At 51.9% G+C, this 22336-nt stretch overlaps 1 protein-coding gene across 4 annotated transcripts in view; it reads left to right on the plus strand.

The window, feature by feature from the left end:
- RBPMS (RNA binding protein, mRNA processing factor) overlaps positions 1 to 22336 on the plus strand; it is a 187452-nt gene that overhangs the window by 161335 nt on the left and 3781 nt on the right. The window contains exons 6-7 of one of the 4 annotated variants that reach the window (XM_060086101.1): positions 6411 to 6538; positions 19348 to 19417. In XM_060086101.1, coding sequence (XP_059942084.1) covers positions 6411 to 6538; positions 19348 to 19410 — 191 coding nt within the window. In that variant the 3' untranslated portion in view covers positions 19411 to 19417. The other 3 variants (XM_060086100.1, XM_060086103.1, XM_060086102.1) reach the window with 3 other exon arrangements.

A 22336-nucleotide genomic window follows, 5' to 3' on the forward strand; every position in this document is an offset into this window, starting at 1 on the left:
AAAAAAGTAGCATTGGCATGGTCTCACATTCATCCTCTTTCAGTACCTATTTCTCTCCCACACGGAATTGAATTAACATAGGATTTGTTCATTTCCTCCTTAAGGGCAAGGTATTTTTTTTTTCTCCATTCATTTTATCAAGCATGAGCAAATGGCTGACAAGAATTGTTACTTTCTGGTGGTAGGCACCAGGGTTAGCAAAGAGTGAGCACTTAGAGCCCTGGAAGTAACGACGGTGACGGGAGGTGCAGAACACAGCAGAACACGGAGGGTACTGATTGCTCCCAAGGAGTCCAGCATCACCTCCCCTCCACCCCCAGGGAAGTGACATCTAAGTGGAATCCTTTGAAGAATGAATAAGAGTTAAGCCAGGTGAAAGGAAAGAACACTCCCAGCAGAGGGAAAAAAGTGTACTAGACCTAGAAGTGGGAAGGGAACCATGTATGGTCAAGCCAGGACAATGGCTGATGGACCGTAGACCGGGAGGGAAAACCAGGTGAGAGCCGGACTGGAGAGGTGGGCGGTGATGGCAAGGTCATGCGGGGTCTTCTAGGCCGTGGTCACATCCTGTCCAGAGAGCAAAGAGAAATCAGAGAAAGGTGATTTAAGCAGGAGAGGGACATTACTAAATTGTGTATTTTTATTTTTTTGTTTTTTGCGGTATGCGGGCCTCTCACTGCTGTGGCCTCTCCCATTGCGGAGCACAGGCTCCGGACTCGCAGGCTCAGCGGCCATGGCTCACGGGCCCAGCCAGTCCGCGGCATGCGGGATCTTCCCGGACCGGGGCACGAACCCGTGTCCCCTACATCGGCAGGCGGACTCTCAATGACTGCGCCACCAGGGAAGCCCTAAATTGTGTATTTTAAAAGTTGACCCAGGTGCAGTGTGGCGGCCAGGAGGACCTTTTCGGTCATCCAGTGATGGGAGTTAGGATCAAAGTGATGATAGGATAGATTCAATAGGACCTTGGGGAAAGACAATGTGAGGGAAGGTGGGGTGACTTCCAGGTCACCCTGGCTTGGGCAACTAAGCAGCATCTTGTACTGAAATCTGGAACCAAGGAAGACAGGCCGTTGGAGGGAGTGTTTCATTTCGGACATGTTGAGCGTGAGATCGCTGTGGAATATTGCCAAATAGAAATATCCAAGAGACAAAGTAAATACTGACTTAAAAGTTCTTGGACCTTGTGTTCGCAGCTATCCTAAGGTTACGTCCATTAAAGATTCTCCTTGTTCCTCTTTATCTCAGTGGTTTCTAAGAGTCATTCATCTTTGTCTGTTTCAATGTGACCTTAGACTGGAAGCCCCGCCTGTCTGCATCTTTGTTTCCTCATCCAGATGAAAAGGCAGACTAGGTGAGCTTCATGAGCTCTTTTGGTTTAAACATTCATCAGACTTTGCAATTCTTTCTTTTCAAAGGGATTGGAGGTTGGAATTGGGGAAGTTTCTAGTCTTTGTTGGTTAGAATTCAGTTTGAACTCTCCTGGTTGCATACTCTTATGCTAAGCAAAAGGCCTATTCAGATGTATATTGTGAGCCCTCAACAACATTACCCTCAGAGGTGCAAAAGGAGAAAAGCATGTAGCCAGATCTGGCGCCAAGGGAAAGGGATTGACCCAGCCTCTCAGGAGGGTCAGATTAGGCCCAGACAAAAGCCCTGGCCTTCTGATCTCTTTCTGCTCGCTGGGGCCTGGCTCACTCTGGGTGGTCAAGAGCCTCTTTTGTTAGGGGACCTTAACCCCCTCCCTGACTCCAGTTCATCCCAATGGGCCTAGGGCGGCAAACTTTCTCTTCTTTTTTCAGCCTTCCCGTCCTATTAAGTCAGAGCGGGCTGCGCAGTGACTCCAGAGGGTGAAGCCCACCTGAGCGGTGCTGGCGCCTGTCCTTCCACCGGGGAGTCGTACAAAAGGCTTGTGCTGTGGAAAACCTGTCTCTAGCTGCTGTAATTTTCTCAAGACCACATTAGCAACAAAAAACAGCGTACAGATGCAAAAAGCTTATGCAGCTCACTACCCTCTTCCATCAAAGGAGAGTGTGTGCCATTTCGGGGAGTCTGCAGCCTCGGGGTGAAATGCAGGCGTCCGTGAGGGCTGGCTTTCCCACCGGTGTGATCCTGACCGGGGCCGGCTGCCTCTGCTGTGCCTGTGTGGTTCTGTCACTCGTGGGTGGCCCTGAGCCAAGCAAGGGATGTCAGGCTGGGTCTGCTTTGACCCTCCAGTTTCACTCACAAAACAAGTCCAGGATTATCGCCGTCATTTGCATTTTCTCTCCTGGAGTGTTTCATTCATTTATTCAACAGATACTATGTAACAGGTACTATACTGAGCACTTTGAAAGCAAAACTTTACTAACACTTTACTCAAGCAGCTAATAATAGAATAGGAAAGACAAGTAGGAAGATAACAGTGGTTCTCAGACTTAGGCATACATCGGAATCACCTGGAGGGCAGAATTTCTGGTTGAGTAGGTCTGGGGTGAGCCGAGAATTTGCATTTCCCCCCCGGCCCCCAGCCGCTGCTGACTCTGCTGGTCCAGGGAGCACGTGTGGGTGCTGCAGTGCTGATGGGAAGCTATGGCTTGGGAACCTGGGGGAGGGAGTGAATAGCTCCACCTGGGTTGTCTACCCTTCTTCCTGTTATTTTACCTGCTGTATTGCTTGGGTCAGATTTATCAACACCTCAGTTTGCAAGGCCATTAAAGCTCTCTCAAGTTCCCGCTGGGCCCTCCAGGAGCTCAGGGTACCTTGGCCACTGAAGTTGGTCAAGAGAGCCTATTTCGTTCCCTCCCAGGTGTTTCCTTGTTCCTTCTTTCTTCCCCACCCCGCTCTGGCTACTCATTGCCCACCTGCCCGTCCTCTCTCAGCTGGGTTTCCAGGACCTACAGGAATGAATTCAGACTTCGAGATTTTGAAGAGGAGCTTACTTTAAAAACCGGTCCCTGGGTGAGGGCAGCTTTAGGAGCTGTTTTCAAGCTGTTTTCTCCGGAACCCTGGTGTACTTTTTTTTTTTTTTTTTGCGGTACGCAGGCCTCTCACTGCTGTGGCCTCTCCCGTTGCGGAGCACAGGCTCCGGACGCGCAGGCTCAGCGGCCATGGCTCAAGGGCCCAGCCGCTCCGCAGCACGTGGGATCTTCCCGGACCGGGGCACGAACCCGTGTCCCCTGCATCGGCAGGCAGACTCTCAACCACTGCGCCACCAGGGAAGCCCCAACCCTGATATACTTTTTGGGGACTCAACAGGGGTGGAGGTCCTCCAGCCATCCTCATGACCACCAGCAAGTCAAACCAAACCGCTGCACTTTTAGTAAACAGGAGTTTCTGGGAAACACGTATGAAGAAAAGTTCCATCGCTTTTATTTTTCACTTTGAAGATTCTTGTTCAAAAACACTTGCTCTTGTTTGAGCCTGCCTTTGCTCCTTTTTTTTTTTTTTTTTTTTGGTGGATATGACAAATACTGCAAGGATTGAGAAATTTTAGATCTAGTTCCTATGGATATTCCCTCAGTTCCTTTAACAAAGAAAACAGTGGTGTATCTTTAAACACTTGTAGAATTTTCTTTCGGCGACTATTCAGTACAACAAGCATTACTGCAGGCTAAATGCCAGGGTCAGAGCAGGCCCAGGGGTGCAGACTTGAGTAAGACCTGGCTCCTGCCCGCAGAATGTGTCGTCGGTAACCCCCTCCCTGCCGTCCTCTCCCAGTTCTCAGCAACACAGAGCATCACCACTGACATATTTTGAGTGCATCCTCCTCCGGACCGTAACTCCAGATTCCATCCTGAGAGGAGATGGAAGAAGGGATTTATCCCGTGTGCGTTTCCCCTCGTCTCTTTTAGGCCTCTGCTTCACTACCTGACTATATACTATTACTCTGCAGCTTTGGGTTTAGAGGATTTGGAAGCAGGCCCCCCATTCAGCTGGGCTAGGTTTTATGCAAATATCAATCAGTGAGTTGTCTCCAAGCATCTGTATAGGCCCGGTGTGAAGTCATGCTTTCGGATAAAATGTGGAAATGTATGGAAATCATAAATTCCATCAGGCTGAGATTGAAACCCAGACTCTATCTCTTTAGGACCAGATATCTTAAAAGACACACATTTTAAAGCCTTTCTAAAGGAAGCCCCAGGGTGCCCTGCAGCCAGCCTCACCTTTAGCCAGTCAGGCTGCAGGCCAAGCACAGCCCCTCTGATGCTGTTGATAGTCTTCGGCCGTCACAGTGGGGCTGGAGAAGCGTGGGCTAAGAAATGAGTGTGTGCTAGGTCTTGAGACGCTTGCCTTTAAAAAAAAAAAAAAAAAGCTCAGTGTCTTAAAATAGCATGGTAGCTGAAATAACAATAACAGCAACAGTAATAGCTTGCCATTCCTGAGAATGGTTGTTTGTTTAAAATGAAATCTGAGGCGTTGGTTTCCACGAGCTGGGCTCTCCCAAGAGTTGTTGCTCTAATGGACATGATGTGGTCTCATCACGACAGGAAACACGGGGGTCTGTGAAGCGTTCTCTTAACCCCTCTGTAAGGAATTTCCTTACAGACACTGCAGACCCCTACACACCCTAGAGCTGGAAGTAGGTGGTGTGGACCTGATCATTGTGCAGAGGGCTGTGATGCTAGTATTTGCCTCTCCAGATAATTACTAGTAGTCTGCTCTTCTGGCCTAGGCTCCCCAGCCCCGATACACAGGCCATCTGTGTTCCCATCACCATGTCTTGAGGAGGTCGTTTCAACTGCCTTGTTGAGAGAGGGAGTCGGGACGGCCACATGTGTAACCCCACCTTGTGGGCATCCCCGGCCGCCCCCTGACGCGTCCTCATCGGTCAGCTCTGGACCGTCTCTCAGCCTGTGGGAAGCTCTTGCACGCAGGCTGGCGACAGGAGCCGTGCGCACACCCTGCCCGCTGGCGCAGGCGTGCACACGGCCTCAGCTGCCTTCCGCTGGTTCTGTAGAGCAGTCCCCACGTCACAGTCAGCAAAGCGGTTTTGTGTGTCTAACCCCCTTCCCACGCTGAAAACCCTGTCCGGGGTCAGAATTGGGGGAGATGGGGGAGACCTAGAATGCAGGCCTGCGCTGACTTTATTTTTTTATTTATTTATTTTTTGCGGTACGCGGGCCTCTCACTGTTGCGGCCTCTCCCGTTGCGGAGCACAGGCTCCGGACGCGCAGGCCCAGCGGCCACGGCTCACGGGCCCAGCCGCTCCGCGGCATGTGGGACCTTCCCGGACCGGGGCACGAACCCGCGTCCCCTGCATCGGCAGGCGGACTCAACGACTGCGCCACCAGGGAAGCCCCCTGTGCTGACTTTAGATGGTGGGAGGGAGTGAAGGGACTCTCTTGACCTTGGGCCACGTGCACTGTACACTTTTGGGACGTCCTGAATGGCACGGGCACTGATGGCTTTACCGGGTCACCTTTTCCTGACTTCCTCGGTGGCCCTGGGGAGCATCCCGGGCCTACTTGATGTCAGACTTTGACAGGTGATAAAAGCACGTATTGAGATGGCTGCTTCACAGGTTCCACATTCAGAACTATTGACTGAGGTTATTTTTGCGTTTGCCGAGACGCTCCCTTGTGTGTTTGCTGTTACTTTAATGGGTTGCTTCCTGGTCCACTCTGAGGCCCGGCACTTACCCTTCAACCTGGCAAACTGCAGCTTGACCCGAGTGGAATCGGAGGTCCACGAGGACCATTTAGACCAGTCAGTTGGCAACATGACTCATCTTTTTTCCCCTAGAAAATAAAATCTGCGTAAACAGCAATTGTGAACGTCTTTATTTGGATCTTCGTGGAGCTTAACTTTGATCAGCATACCCCAGGCTCTGCACTTCCATTCTCTGAACTTTTAACACCTTAAATGCCCTATAGGCACAGTGTCTGGCCTTGTGCTTCTAAACAGAAAATGCTTGATGATCCTGATACTTGTCAATAGTAATTATGCTGATTCACAGGAAAGTCCTCCAGTCCTTCTGGTCTGTCGCCGTCCTGCCACTGTTCTCCCAAAGGCTCTGCAGTGAGTCTTCATGGGAGATCGCCTACCAGTTCTCTTTCTTCCTTCTTTTCCTCGGAGAACCCCACTTGCTGTTTGGTGCAGGAAGTCCCCACTGTTCGTGGGTTCCCCCGAGCTACAGTTGGAAAGACATCAGAGTGTCCAGGGTGGAGCCCGGGCCTGAGATCTCAGCAGGCCAGACAGGAAGCAGATTTCTTGATCTTTTTTTTTTTTTTTTTTTTTTTTGTCCATTTTGTATTTACCATTCTCCTGCTCAGTGTTTTGGGGGACCGAAGCCAACCGGTTATTGAAAGAATGAGAGCGACTTGACTTCTGACGTTGATTGGGGCTCGGGGCTCCACTGGGTGTTTTGTTTCTGATTTGAAGCCAGCTGTTTGGTAACCACTAACTCTTGCCTTATTCTTTTCTTGCAGATGAGCTCACAGTGCCTGCACTTTACCCCAGTAGCCCTGAAGTGTGGGCCCCGTACCCTCTGTACCCAGCGGAGCTCGCGCCTGCCCTACCTCCTGCTTTCACCTACCCCGCCTCACTGCATGCCCAGGTAATTCATACCCATCGGCCACGACCGCACTCCACCAGCAGCCCTTTCAAACCTGGTTCCCCGGGGCACACCATACAACTAACCCCTATCCAGCTAACAGATCCGCCTTCAAGAGATTACTGATCCCCTCTGAATCAAGCTGACACTCCTCCAGGACTTCCGAGGACCGTCTGACAGCAATCATATCACCCACTGCCTGATGTTTGCCCCAAACAACACCTCTCTCTTCCTGAATGATCTCACCCTCATATCACACACGAGAGACTGGGCCCAGGTCACCTCCCCAGCCAGCTAGAGGGTGTCACGAGAGCAGAGATGTGTGTGCCTTGCCGTGGGGGGAAGGGCTGCAGAGGAAGGCGTGCGCTTGTTACAAGAGCTACCTGTCTGCGTGTGCTCCTGTGTGCTCAGATCTCTCCTCTTGTGTTCTGGGAGCTCTAGGGACGAAGGAGCAAGCTGGGAGCTTCCAGGAGGAAGGTTATGTGCTATCATACACATGTTAAAGAAGGGATTAAGGGTTCCTTTTTTCCATTTTTAAGAGACCCTGTAGAAAAGGAGGTACAATATAGTGTCTTCAATGTAATTATAGGTCAAGGTAGAGGTATCTCTTCTGACCAGCTTTCTTTCTTAGTTAAGCATAGCCTGAGCTTTATAAACAAACTCCGCTGTTTCTTCACAAAGATTACTGTCTACATACCAACCCTTTCTCTTCCCTTGGAAACGATGTTTGTCTTAGCTTTGCTTTTAGTACAAGTAGTAGTCATCAAGGTTAGGATTCAGCGTGATGATCAATAATAACAAATAAGATAGAAAGAATATAGCTTTCCTTTGTCTTACTGCATGTGTAACTCCTCTAAAAGCAGGAAAGCCTGTTTTTAAAAAAAATTACCAGCCTGAACAGGTGGGGTTTTTGTTTGTTTTGCTTAGTGTTTGTGTACCAGGCTGGATGAAATGAACAGCTTCCCAGAAAACCCTTCTGAGTTAAAAGTCTTAGGTTGTACACAACTTACTGTGTTGTGAAAGACACCTACAAGAGGCCCCAGCGAGGGTCTCCCAGGCAGGCCATGGGGTCGGGAGTGTTCTTAGCTGGACCTCCTTCCATTCTCTCTCAGCTGAGTTGTTGATGCTTTGTATGTGCATGGACGACCCAGCTTCCCAGGGACCGTGCAGGCAAACTACAAAGAGAAGGCCTTGGTGCCTGGGCCTCGGAAGTGGTCACCCTTTGTGTTGGAAGAAGGGGGTAGAAAGTAGTACAAGTTGTGAGGGAAAAGGTGGTGGTGGTGAGAGTATTTGACACCGAAAACAAAGTAACGGGGGTTCTTCCGAGACTGACGACCCAGTTTCTGGATTCGCTGTGCTTTCTGCTTTTCCTTCCCTGTTGCTTTTTCCACCTCTGTCTGTGTCAGTGCTTGGTCACCCGTGCAACGGCAGGTAGCAGGGGAGGGCAGTGGGAAAGGAAACGGGCTGATACCTTCTGCTGATTTACCAGAATGCTCGTAGTGACCTTAGATTATTTTGTAGATTTCCGTGGAGCAACTCAAAAAGTCCCCTCTGTTTGTGGCCCACCCCTGCCATCTGGGGATATGTGATCCACCTCTTCCTCTTCCTGGACTGCCTAGATACAGATCAATTGACAACTGAGGCACATGTTAATAATACCATGAAATGGTGCCAAGTTTGCCTAGTCTTCTAAATATCCATGGCTTTGGTTAATCAACACCAAAGCCTTTCACCACTGTCCCGGAAAAGCAGGAGTTGACAGTGGCCAAAAAGGACTGCGAAGGGTGGCTTTGGGCCGTGATGTCTGGGTAATTTGCCCTTGCTTCATTCACATAACGGATGAAATCAAAAGTCATGCTGGGGATACGGTGGGAGAAGCAGGTAAAAAGTCTTAAGAGATCAGAAAGCCCAGGCCATTGTGAGAAAGGATGAGGGGAGAGAGTGCCAAGATTACATGGACTCAACCGTTAATGCTTTACTGGGATGTGTCGCCCATGGCGGCACCTTCCCCGTGAGCTCTTCCTTGACCTTGGGGCTTTCCCAGCCAGGAGTCCACCTGGCACTGCCACATCAGTCCTACAGGTGGTGGGACTCTCTTCTGATACCAGTGAGATCCTTGTGCTCAACCGCACTTCTTGTTTGGGGTCATTCCCAGTGCAAGCTTGGGTACCGTATCCTAAAGACTGATGAACAGCTATGGTCATTTAAAAGTCTTTGTCCAGTGTGAGGATCTTAGAATGAACTGGGAGAGGCTTGACCGATCAGCTGGTCTGACCCATTTTACAGATGAGGAAGCAGACCGGAGAAGAGGAGAGAGCTGTCCAGAGTCGCAAGTGGCTCTGCCGTGACCAGAGCCAGGTCACCTGACTCCCAGCTCTTTCCACACCTCACTGCTGGCTCACCAAAGACTTAATTCTTTGATGGAATTTTGGAAAGGCCTTGCTCCAGTGACTCCTTGGATCTTTCTTCTCTAACTAGATGAGAAGCCTGTAAGAAGAGACTTGGAGACAGAGACGAGGGAATCAGAACTTAACCTTCACCCACAGGGCCTGAGAGCATTTTTATTAACTGGAGGTAGCGCAGAAGGGAGACCAAAATGGAGCGTCCTTGTAGTGGCTCATTCCATTTTTGTTCTGGAAATCGTATGATGTCTTTGGAGATCAGCTTTTAAATGATTTTGCTTTTCTTAGTGATGTTGTGCCCTGTTTTGAGACGTGGATTTTTTTTTTCTTCTAGTGTTTCTCTCCTGAGGCAAAGCCCAACACACCTGTCTTTTGTCCACTTCTCCAGCAAATTAGATTTGTCTCTGGGAATGTGTTTGTAACATATCAACCTACTGCAGACCAGCAGAGGGAGCTCCCATGTTGAATATGCTTGTTAGCTATTTCTTCCCCCTTTTGCAAAAACTATTTCTTGGTAACATTTGAGATTTCAATAAAAATTTTAATGAGAGAAAAAACGATCTCAAGTAGACTGCAGCGTTTTGTTTTCATGCTGATGCGATTTTGGAGCTAAGATGTTATCTCAGATTTTGGGAGAGCTGGGCCCATGACACTCAGTGTACCTTATATGCGAGAAGGACTCAGCATCCCAGGGAGACTTGGTCCAGAGCCGAGGCCTCACTGCTGCTCATATATCTTCTTGGGCTCCTGTTCCTCAAGAGCTGCGTATTGGAAGATTCTCATTCTAGCATCCATGGGTCACATGTGCCAGGAGATCTCGCTTCAACAAGGGTGGAAGTGTTTTCAGTCTGTCTGATCCAGAAGGAGGCCCCAGGAGAGACAGAGGTTGTCATCGAAAAGGAGTTGCGTCGTATTTCTACTTCTGCCCAGCCTCCATCTGTGGTCGTGTGCCTCCATCTCTAAATTGAAGAGGCTTAGGTGACATCAGATCCCATTTTTTAAAGAATTATTGGATAACGTAATCGGCCTGTAAGCTTCAGTACTGCCTTTTTACTTGTAGGGATGAAAGAACATCTATTTCTAAGAGCATCCGATTTCTAAGAAGATGGTTAACATTGTAAGAAATGATCATCCTGCTCACTTTCACCGTCATGGGTATTCGAAGTTGATTAAATATATTATGTGAGTCACTGTGAACAGCAGAGGAAGGTTTCATTCGCGACTTTTAGGAAAGTTATGCTCCGAAGAGACCGTCCAGACAGTTCCTCTCACCTCATAGTCACACATCTCAGCTTTTAAGTCTGGGTTCATTTTTGCTTTTAGTCTTGTTGCTGCTGGGGCTGAGAGGAAGCCAGTAAAATGCACTGTCCTCACGACACTCTAGGAACAATACTATTTCCCTTGACCAGCATCATACTGTTGGGCCTGAAACTTTTGCAGGTAAGTGGGACCGAGAGAGCAAGTCCTGACTGCCTGTTCCTTCCTCAGAGGCCTCAGTGGCCCTGAGGAACAGCAGACCTTCTCCCAGGGCTGCTGTGCAGCTTGTGACTGGCACGCATCAGCTGCACGTAAACAAAAGGTTTTAAAATCGTACCACGGACTTCCCGGGGCAAGACATGCCCCTAGGGAGGTCCCTTGTGACACACTGGAAAAAATTTAAAGGCTAAACCTAAAACAAATACCAGAATGAACCATGGGAGAAGACACAGGCAGATAGGGAAGCGAGATCGTGGAGGAGAGAGAAGCCTAGGGTGGTGTATGGGTGGCCTGAGTGCGGGGCCCCCGGCCGGGCGTTCACTGTGCAGCGTCTAAGAACTGCGTTTGTGAACTTGTCTTTAAAGCACCTCTCATTAGGCATCTCCTCTGTCCCTGCGTCCCATAGCGAATACTGAGATGAAAAAGAAGGAGGAGGTCCCAGCCGGCCTCAGTCTGATTTAAGTACGGAGCCGGTGAGAGGTGGCGTCTCGAGGGCGCAGGGAACAGGGCGGGCGTGAGTGCGGACTCGGGGGAGCACAGCCCCGGCGGCAGGGCGGCCGTGCTTCCCACCCAGGCGCGTGTGGGAAGGACTTTGATTTCTCAGCTTCTCCCTCCTGTTCAGAAGGCAGTAGCCAGAGCTGCAGGGGTGGGGCCGTGAACAGAGCCCGCGGGAGGCAGCTCGAGCCCCTCACCAGACGGCCAGCCCGTCGGAGGGCAGGGCCGGGGCAGGAGTTGCGCGCCCTGCTTGTGCGCCTCCCGCGCGGCATCCACGCTCAACCCGGACGTCCTCGTTCTGGAGGCCCGGCCTTCCCAAACGGGTATCGTCTGCCTGCAGCCCGGGGCTGGCGACCGGCACAGAGACCACAGCTTCGAAGGACCGCGGCGCTGACTTTGAGGCCGTTCAGCTCCAAGGCTTTGAATTGTTTTCAGCCATAAATGAAACTATTAATCCTCTGACATTTACTTTTCTCTCTAAACCTGCAGCTCCGTGAAGGTCAGAGGGTGGGGAGAAACCGCTGCTTGGTGTTCCGTCTCCTGCGTGCACCAGCCTTGTCTAGTTCCCTGTTTTGTTTGGCTTTCTGGTCACCTAAGAGCATCTGGCCTAACTCCCATAGGAGCCTGAAGGCAGGCGGGGCGGGCACGGTGCTCCCAGCGTCAGCCTCCAGGGAGCACAGGGCCCCGCCCTTCTTCTCCCAGCCCCTCTCCCCCCCCCAAGGGGGGCCTCTTTCTCTGCCTGCCCCTCGAGGCCTGGCCTCTGCTGGGGCTACCTGGTCAGACACAGGCGCTGCCATTTACGCGATCTCCACTGAACAAGCTCCTCAACCTAAAGTGGGGCCAATCGACCCCCGTGTTAAAGCACTTCACAGGGTGCCTGGCGCACAGTAAGGGCTTAGAAAGCGTTAGCCTTTTAAGGAGCATTTGAACCTTCAAGGAGAAGAAAGCCGAGGACTGGCTACCCACGAAGCTGTGCTAGTTCAACCACTAAGGACATCTAGCATGTCTTGACACTCATGGGGCCGCAGGGTCCTCAGGGCTGCAGCCAAATGAAAGGCCAGAGGCTGGAAGGAGTGAATGAGGAATAGGTGAGCGAGAGGAGGCATCGAGCCGCCGACATCACCGAGCGGCGGCACCTGCCCTGCGTCCAGCAGTGTGTGGTCTCTGCAGCTTGTGCCAGCACTGGGAGAACTTGGCCCCCGGAGGAAGCCCCTACAGCCAGGCCCGGACACGCCTGTCGGAAGAAAACCTGTCCCTGACAGGAAATAGATCAAGAGTGGGAAACAGCTGGATTCCCAGAGAGACCGAGCGGTTCGTGTGTTGCTTCACTCAGAGCTGTTGCCCCTGAACTCTTCAGCTGCTGGTCACCCGGTCTGTTCGTCCCTGGGCTTTCTAGCTCATTCTTCCTACCGTCCTTCCTCTAGGGTTCTGCCCAGCCTCATTTCCAGGCGATGGGGTTACGTTTTGTGCCTCGGGGGAAGATTATTCTCGTCATAGTCCTGTGGCTGAACCAACCCCCACGGGGGCCAACTCCTGGCCAAGCAAATTCTTTGTCCCTTTTTACCCTCTCCGTCCCGTCCATCCCTTCCCTCCCCTCCTCTGCTGTCTGGTACTTGAAGAACTAAGGATCCTCTTAGTAAAGCAGCGACACAAACCTTGACCCCGTCCTCACTGGCCTCTCAGAAGCAGTCCAGAACCATTCTTCCAGAGTTGTTGGGTCAGGTTGTTCCTTTGGCCAGAGCTGCTTCTATGCCACTGAGGCCCAGCCTTCCCCGTACTGGGCGGCTTTCCTGCCTGGGGGGCGGCAGCAGGATTGCCTTCATTTGGTGAGCTGTGTTTTCCAGGTATCTTAAGTGTGTGCCGTTTGCTCCTCTGTGAAGCTACGCTCCCTAGATGCTCTGTGTGTGTTCTCCCTGACCTCATGAGCAGGGGGAGCCCGTCCCCGAGTCTCAGCGAGTCTCCCCTGTAAGTGCTGTTTGTGAGCCTGCCTCCCCTTTGGGATTCTTAACTGCTGAGCAGTCCACCCATACAACGGGATGTGCCGAGGGCCTGGCATGTAATCGGGCCCTCAGTGTTTAAAATCCAGCAGGTCGAATTTTAATGACAATTTCCATCCGTTCTGCTAACTTTGGGATTTTAGGCAAGTTTGTTTGTTTGTTTGTTTGTAACCTCCCTTGAGCCTCAGTTTCCTCATCTATAAGTAGGAAGAATGAACACTTGTTCTCTGGGGTTCTTTTGAGAGAAAGACTAAAGCGCTTGGCATAGAGTAGTCATTACTGTTAAAATAGCTCTTTCATTTTTTTTTCTTTTCTTTTTCTTTTTTTTCGGGGTGGGGGTCAGAACTTCAGGCGTGGCCCAGAGGCTCCTGAGCACCTTTGTAGCTTTAGAAGCAGTTAGGCTGCAGGGACTCAGCACTGGTGCCCCGCCAGCAGAAACCTAAGCGTCCAGGCTTTATTTACTCTTTGGTAAAGAAGAGAAGCAGCTGGCGCCGGGCCAGGAGGGCAGCCTGTCGCTGTGGTGTGAGCTGAGGGGAGGCTCAGGTGGGGTCAGCTGGCCGTCCACCCAGGGTGCCTGGCCTCCTTTGGTGGGCGTAGTCACCCAGATACCATCTGAAAGCACGTGAATTCTAACTGCTTCGGAAACAAAACCAAGGCCACAAAGAAACTTTGGAAACGTAAAATGTAGCCTCCATAAAAAGAAAGTGAACTCCGTGAAGAAAACCAGTTGTGACAGGGGTAAAAAGGAAAATCAGCTCCAAATGGGATCATGTTTTATTCAAGATGTGTGCTGCCAGTGGGCAAGGCCAGAACTCGGTGACAGGATGGCAAAGTGGGACAACCCAACTTCAAGACTCATCCACTCGGCCACGAAGGGCTTCTCGCTTCGCCGAGCTCGGCTCCTGGGGCTCGCTGATGGCCCTTGATAGCAAACATCGTTAAAAATTAACAGTCTGACAAAATTAAATATGGATGACAAGCAACCACTGTGGACTTAATCTGACACAGGGCGTTACATGCTTGGGTACCCTCGACCCGAATGGCGTCTTGAGTGAATTTCTGGGATGTCTGAGCACATTTCACCTGCCTGCTTGGAAGCAAGAGCCTGGTTTGTGCTTGGGGCAGATGGGGAAAGAGTCTAAAAGCCCAAGAGAGGAAATTAACCCTGAAGGCTTATGTTTAATTAAGCCCAGCCTTGATTGGTCTTAGCAGGAGGTACTCACAGGCCCAGGGCCTTGCTTTTGAGGTCTAGACCTTGTCGCTGCCTGGGCTCAGACCTCAGCACCATCCCACCATTCAGACTGGGAGATCCGGCGGGGTCACGGGGTTGGGCTGGGGCGTGGCCTTCTCCCCAGCTCTCCGGGTGGGTCAGATGGCAAACTTAAACCTTTGAACCGGTTCCTGTAAATCTTGACATTTTGTCTAGGTGATGGCAACTTGTTTAATTGCCCTAGGCAAGGAGTATTAGGTTGTCCTCCTTGAGGGGAAAGAGTGTGAGGGGGCACAGGGGACCGGTGGGTGTGGATGTTCCTTTAGAGGGTGATCTTCCCAGGCCTCATTTCATGAAGTAGGGGAATTCCTGGAGAGCGTTCTTCCAGCTTGGGTGAATGCTTTATTAGAAATGGGGAGGGTTGCTATTTAAAAGAACCCTATAATGAGTCCCATAAAGAGGATCACCTTTTTTGTATTGCAATTACCACTCCAGTCTATTTGGTGAGTTTGGAGTTGCTTGGACCAGAGTGTGCTTCTGGCTTGGCAGCCTCTCCTCAGCCTGGCAGCCTGCAACGAAGTTTGCCGTGGGCCCTGACATGCTTTATTTGGTGATGCTGCGTAAGAGCGGATCCTTAGAGCTGGGAGTCAGTGGGGCAGAGTTGCTTATAATTAAACTGTGTGAGTGGCTGGCGGCCAATGGCTCAGTGCTGGGAAGGCCCTGGCAGGGCATTCAGGGCTCCTTCTTGGGGACAGTGGTGGAAACCGGCCTAAGAATATCCATGCCTTAAAAAGGAGAGGAAGCTTCGTTCTGACCGTGGTGCTGGGAAATCTGCCTTCAGGTACAGCACCTGCATTAGGAGAGGTAAGAATATCTTCACTGCTCCTGATAGATTAGACATCCAGGGTACCAGCCGGTCTGGTGATCTTCCAGCCCTAATCAGTTTTGTTAAGAGCTGGGAACTTGGATGCTGTGTTAGCATGCCTCAGCCTCCTGGGTCCACCGTATGTCACCACTGGAAGGGGGCCTTCCAGACCAGCGTTTCTCAACACTTCCGTGTAATTCAGAAGGTTACATTATCAGATAAACTTGAGAAACCCAGGATTAAATCAGGTCAAACAGGTTTGTTTAAACTTCTCAGAGCCTTTAATGTGCTCATGTGTATCTAGAATCTGCTGAGACTGTGCATTCTCCTCTCAAATGTACTTGACTGCAGAGCGTCTCACTTCTTCTGGACACACTTTTGGAAACCTGTTCACGAGCAGTGTCTCTCAAACTGGAGCATACATATGCATCGTCATCTCCTGGAGGACTTGTTAAATGCAGGTGCTTGGGCCCTCCCCCTGCAGTTTCTGCATCTCTGATATATGTCCCAGGTGATGCTGGTGGTCAGGGGACCACACTCTGCGAACCACTGGTCTAGACTTATCCCTTTATTCCACAGAGAACATTGCTAAACCAAGGGGTATCTGTTAATGGTAGTTGCCGTGAGTTGAGCCAGCCGCCTGGTAAGCACTTCTCATGGCTGTTTCTAAAGGCCCGCGGGATGATGGGAGTCATCACTAGTCGGGGATGGTACAATGCAGGTGATTACCCTTTCGGTACTTTATACTGTGCTCCCCACAAACCGCTGTACGGGAGCCAGTGCATCAGGCAGGGCTCCCACCCTGGACCCCAGTCAGGGTTTTCTGTCCTTGGCAACACTACTGGGGACGTGAAGTTGATGTATTTTAATCCTCTAGGCCTTAGTTTCCTCATCTACACATGGAAGACGATGGAAATTAGCTCTATGGGTTCCTTCTCCTCTCTCTAGCGCTCCACTCTATCTTTGCTCCGAGTCATTTCTACTCTATCTTTGCTCCGAGTCATTTCTTTTTCTGGGTGCCCTCCTGTCTGTCCCCAGTCACAGGAGCTGGTACGAGGCTGAGGTGATGGGGACTTCAGTGTTACCCTTGCGGGGCCACTGCATTTGAGAGGAGCGTTCTTGCAGAAGTGTCGTGGTGGCGTCCCAGTGTGGGCCCTGGATAGTGAATCGTGACAGTCACAGCTGTCAGTGTTATGAAGCTCCAGGGGAGGGGTCCCAGCGTCTTCTGTGTTGCTTATTCATTTATGTGTCACCGTTTCTGTGAGGTGCTTCGCAGTCTCTGGCACAGAGTAAAGGTCAGTGTTAGCTTTTGGATCCTAGGAATGATGTTAGAGGCTCTTGCAGGGATCTCCGAGGCCCCTGGAATTGCATACAAGGTTGTGAGCGTGCAGTTGTGTTTGTGTGATCGAGCACACGTGCATTTTTCTGCAGACAGACCATTGCCTTACAAGGATGGTCAGCTACGTAGACTTCATCCCTGCTGGATTGTCCCTGGAGCTGGAGTCGGGGAATCATGGGTCTCCCCGGTGTTTGTGACACATCTAAGTAGCCCCTAGGCAATGGGCAGGAGTGGCCACGAGAGACCTGGGGCCAAAAACCACAGCAGAAGAGCAGCCTGAGTGGGTGTAAGGATGAACCGTGTTTTCCCAGACAGCGGTGATTAGCACAGAACAGCTTGTTCCCCGGGGCTGGCTGCCTGAGCTCGGGTTTTGCCCGGTGAGCTCTGCTGCTCTGTGCTCTGCGGGCCCAGGGACAGTGCTGATGAGAAGTGCGGGCTCGGCCATCTGCCTTCTGAGGAAGTGGCCTCACAGAGCCGACACAGGCAGGCGCGGTGGTGTCCAGCCGTGGGGCACAAGAGGGATGGATCTCGGGGCCCGTCTACTGCGTGGCCGCCACACCCTCCCTGAGAATCAGCCAGTGGGCCAACGTCACCTCCGCTCGGCTGAGCGCACCTTACCCTGGAGCCCGGGGCTCAGCATCCGCCCGCCCGACGCCCGCAGCGGGGGAGAGTGCGAGGCCGTGTGTGCGTGCAGAGGCGCTCAGAGAGGCTGGAGCCGGTGGGAGGGGCGGGAGGGGCTTCACCTGCATCGAAGCCAGGCTCCTGCCAGCCACTCTGCGGCTCTCCCCTCCCCGGGCAGCCCCCGTCCTGTGTCTCCTCCGTGGACCACCAACGCGTCTTGGCCTCCTTGGGCTCAGCACTCCGACCCCACACAGCACCAGCCGTCACCACCGCGCTCCCCCGACCCCGGTGCGCACGGACCCGCCCCCTCCACTGTGTGCTTAGGTTCCAAGTCCCCACCCCATCCTTTACCACCTGTCTCGGGAAGGCAGCTCCACTTCTGTCTGCCCTTTGCTTAGTGAGCAAGTGGATTCAGATGCCCAAAGCCGTAAGCCGTGGGTAGGTATGAGTTTTTTCTTTGAGTCTCTTCCTCCCATCCCCTCTCCCCCTCCTCCCCTGTACTCTACCCTCCCTCTCCCTTCCCGGCCTCCTGCCTCCACACGTCCCCTTTCTTTCTCTCCCTTTGTCCTACCTAACCCCCTAAGTTCCCCCCGTGACATGTATTTCGCCTACCTGCATGCAGTGTTTTTGGTCCTCGTCCCCTTAATTGCTATGAGTGTTGAAAGGACTCTGGCTCTGTCTTAAGTGAGCTTCAGTACCAGCTGGTGGCCCCCAAGGAATACACCTCTGCCCTCTCCCATCGCGGGGGCCCACTTTGGCTGGTAAACTGATTTCCAGTCATATCCGATGTGCTGCCCCGGCGGGTCTCTAAGGCCCAGCCGGCCCAGTGGTTTCCCCGAAATGGAGTCCTCGTGTAGGCAGAAGCTGCACACTGGTCCTTTGAAGCCCCCTGAGTGAGGCCAGACACCTCTACTACCAGCTGGGACTGAGTGCCCCAGTGTGGCCCCTCACCCTGCCGTGACAGCCAGAGGGAAATAGCCACTCTGTGAAGGAGGCCCATGGGGTCAACGGGAACTCTGCACACTTGTGCACGTGGACCAGGGGGAGAAGCCAGGGGTACTACGTGGGCTCCCTCGGGCCCGTTCCTAGACAGCCCAGGTTTTGGAATCAAGTTAGAGCTGGTGGAGCCTGAGCCCTGGATTCTGACCCAGCCCCGAGCCCACTGGGCTCTGTGACCATGGTGGACATCATTCAGAAAACCCAGGCCTCAGCTGATTTCCCCACCTGTACAAGTCAGGTAAGATGAGGCGGAAGTTCTCCATCAATGCCTTAGGCCCCCTGCACCTGTGTGTCAGCCAGATTGCTGCTTCATCTGTTTATGCTTTGGAGATGTGAATACGATGCCATATGAAAAAGGGGTTCTGCTGCAGATTTTATTTCATTAAACTACGGAAGTTGATGTGCCAGGGTAAAATTCCTCCCAGCATCACATTCCACCCTAGAAACGTTCTCACGTGAACCGGTTTGGGCCAGGCCCAAATAAAGAGCAGTTTTCCCCCTGCCATGCTTGGGAGTGTGCCACCTCCCTGTGCCGGCAGCCTCCCGCTTCGCTGTAATTTGCTCTCCCGCCACCACGCCCAGCACTGCTTCCTGTGTTGCTCACAGGCTGGTGGGAAGGTCGTCCCTGCTCGGTGTAAACAGACACAGCGGTAAACGGGCATCTCTCGCCTCTGTCCAAAGGCTTAGGGTCAAAACTGACGGTGCCAATAGATGGACATCTGTCAAAGCCACAGTGCACTCGCCCTTGTTTTTTCACATTCTCCTCATTACAGGACGGGAACATTCTGCTGGTGCACAGAGCATCACCATCCATTTGTGTTTGGGGCTGGCCTTTCACTTTGGAAACCTAATGGGGGAGGTGGGGCTCAGCAGAGTGAGCAGACAGTACGGGGTACCAGATACCCCGCAGGGCCGAGAGGCCAGGACCCTTTCTAAAAGAATAGGAGCAGAATCTCAAAAGGCTTCCTGGCCAGACCACTGGCGTGGATGGTGTCGGGAAGCATCCCTTCCTTATCAAAACTGATACGTGTTGCCACGTGCTACTCAGAAAGCCATGAGGCAGCCTGGCCCCCAGCCTAGGTGCTGCTGAGTGAGCATGGAGAAGGGGGCTTGCTGGGCCATATTTTAGCCCAGCAGTGGCTGTTAGCTGAGAAGGAAGCTGGGAGCGGGGCAGCTGCTGGACCCCGTCTGCTCTGTGAGAGCTTGGTCCCGTGGAGGATTTCTCAGGATGCGGCTCCGATGCTTTCCAGCCCCTGGGGGGAGAGCTGCCCGTGGGCAAGGATGAGTGGGCACTGCCTGGGGACAGTGAAGGGGGCAACAGCCCAGCAGGACGCCCTGTGAGGAGTGTGGACGTACAGGCGGGCGGGGGGAGCCCTGGTTCACACCTTCTCCCCTCGTGTCTTTTCAGATGCGCTGGCTCCCTCCCTCCGAGGCTACTTCTCAGGGCTGGAAGTCCCGTCAGTTCTGCTGAATCCCATGTAAGTACTTGGTTTCAATGGGAACTGTGTCCAGTGCCTGGACGAGCCCAGGCCAGAGCAGACGTTTGATAACCGGGCGGCCGTCATCCGGCCTCAGCGCCTCCTCCTGGGCTTGTCCATGCTCGTTAACAGTCACCCGACAAACTCCCTGTGGCCCAGAGAGTTCCGGGGTTTACTTTGCACAGGCAAGTTGCCCTGTTGACCTGAAGGCTCAGTTGGTGGCTCATGTCACCTTCATTGCAATTACCAGGGAAGCTGCTGAGTGCAGATTTCAGTTACTGAAGTCCTTAGCACCGTAAAAGGTCAGTGCTTCCAGAGGGCTCCGGTCCTAGGTCAGAAGGAAGGGCCTCACCAAACAGAAGGGTTAGTGTTGGGTGTCAGAGTATCAGAAATCCCACACAGGAGCGCCGGAGGGGCCAGTCAACCCACACCCCGACCAGTCAGGATTCTTTCTCTGGCCCTGGCAATAAGTAAGTCAAGGGATGACACTTTTGTGCTTTAAGACATCAACTTCAGGGCTTCCCTGGTGGAGCACTGGTTGGGAGTCCGCCTGCCGATGCAGGGGACACGGGTTCGTGCCCCGGTCCGGGAAGATCCCACGTGCCACGGAGTGGCTGGGCCCGTGAGCCATGGCCGCTGAGCCTGCGCGTCCGGAGCCTGTGCTCTGCAACGGGAGAGGCCCGCGTACAGCAAAAAAAAAAAAAAAAACACATCAACTTCAATAAGTTAGGATTGTACCTTTTCTTCCCCTAAGCTGACATATTTCTAAGTGTGGTCAGAGAGCACTTGTCCTTGGGTGTAACCGTGGACAGAGACTTACATGCTTCTGAGGTCAGAGTTAAAAAGATTTTTTACCAAACGATTCTCAGGGCCTTTATAACAATATGAGCATCGTGAATCTTGAAGATTAGGAAACTCTAGGATGCAGTATTTCTCAAACTTATCTGAGACCAGGAAACCCTTTTCTCACCCAATCTTAGGAGACTAATGTTTTACATAGCACACACCTTGGGAAACCGTGCCTTCACCTCTAATCCAGAACCTAAACCAGGGGCACCCATATGTATAACCCTTGGACCAGTAGTCACCTTAAAGCTACTTGTATTTGTCCCTTATTCTGAAATTGTTCTCCTCTTTTAAAATGAAATGGTAATATTAGTGACAGTTGTGTTTTAAATGTCCTTTCTTAGAAGGATGAAGTCAGCCGTCCGTGCTAGACACCTAAAATGTTCTTTAAAATGTTTTACTATTTTGTGAAATCTTAGTTTGCTATTTAAGGGTGACTTTTTTCTCCCTGAAAATATAAATTTTAAGCTTGAGGTATATTCTGGAGTCCCTTTAAGTCCATGCTCCTTATCCATATGCCCATAATTATTTTTTAAATTTAATTTTATATATCCCCAGCCATTGTTTCTTTGTTCCGAAAAGCCTTAGGCATTTGTTGTGTGGGAACCTTCTCCATTACTGGATGACGCTGGTCTAGCGCTGTCATGTTATACAGCTCCAGAAGGCACTGTTCCCAGGTACCTCTCTGTGACACTGTTTATCTCTTAATTTTCGGAGGCTGGTAGGTATTCACCTAGAGGTGTCTAGGATAAGAAAACCAGAAATTCTGAAGCTCATGAAAGAGTTCATGGGGTGAAATGTAGATCTGGTGTTTTTCGCAGAAGCTGATAGTTGAGGAAATGAATGAAATCGGAGGTGAGGTCGGTGGGACACAGAACCTGGGGGCTCTCCTAGATGCAGGGGGTCAGCTTGTTGAGATTGACAAGTGACCAGGGACGGGCGGCACGGCGCCCGGGGAGGGCAGTGTTGAGCTGCCTGGTCTGCAGCATCAGATGCTGTAGGAAAGCTGAGTAAGATTTTGGCAGTTCCCGTTGGCAGAAGATGGTGGTGGCCTAGGGCCCAAGGAAAGAGAAGGCAGGATTGGTAAGCAGTCGAAGAGATCTAGCTCCATTCCCCAGAGATCCAGAGGCGGCGTGGCTACCAGAGAAGGGCCAGCAATGGCTCCCCACTGCCCTGGAAGTATGGCTTCTGAAACACTGTAGGATCTGCGTAAAGATGTAATGTCTCCTGTGGGTGCATCCCTGTTCTGAGATAAACTTGGGCCGTGGGCCAGGCCCCTTCCTTGGGGTCTGAAGAGAGTGGGGGAGAGGAGGTAGTTCGATCACTGAACTCATTACACTGCGCTTGGGGTCGGGACTGCGGTCTCCCATCCCGCCTGAAGTTAGACCAGCTCAGTATGGCTCCATTACCCAGGCTCCTTCTCGTCTCTTGGATCAAGTCCTTTCCAAGGCAGCTAATAATCCAGGCTGTGTAATCTTAAGGAAATGTAAGTTAGAACTGAAAACAGTGGTGCTGATGAAATAAACATTTTAGAGCAAGATGAGTCTCCAGAAAAGGGCAAGTGAAGGGTACGTGCCATCAGTGGAACCACTGGCCCACATGGCCTTCCTGTACTCATTGGAAGGGGCTTTCTTCCCCCCTGGAAAGATGGCACCAGAATAGGGGCAGGACTGACATCTGGTATCAGACATACGGACCTGTATGCAGACCGGCGTCACTTCTGATGTGTGGATCCTTCTGGATCCTGAACATTCCAGGCCTGTTCTCCCAGAGGGCCTTCGGGGATTTTTAATTGACCCACTCTGAGCGCTTGTTTCTAAAGGGAAATCAGTGACTAGACTAGGAAAGTAAACAAGCTCTTTATTCTTTAAATAAATATGTGTTATTTATCTACTATATGGTAGATATAAAAATGTGTGAGGGCTTCCCTGGTGGCGCAGTGGTTGAGAGTCCGCCTGCCGATGCAGGGGTACACGGGTTCGTGCCCCGGTCTGGGAAGATCCCACATGCCGCGGAGCGGCTGGGCCCGTGAGCCATGGCCGCTGGGCCTGCACGTCCGGAGCCTGTGCTCCG

The sequence above is a fragment of the Mesoplodon densirostris genome, chromosome 20 (genome assembly GCF_025265405.1).
Source record: "Mesoplodon densirostris isolate mMesDen1 chromosome 20, mMesDen1 primary haplotype, whole genome shotgun sequence".
Taxonomy (NCBI): Eukaryota; Metazoa; Chordata; class Mammalia; order Artiodactyla; family Ziphiidae; genus Mesoplodon; species Mesoplodon densirostris.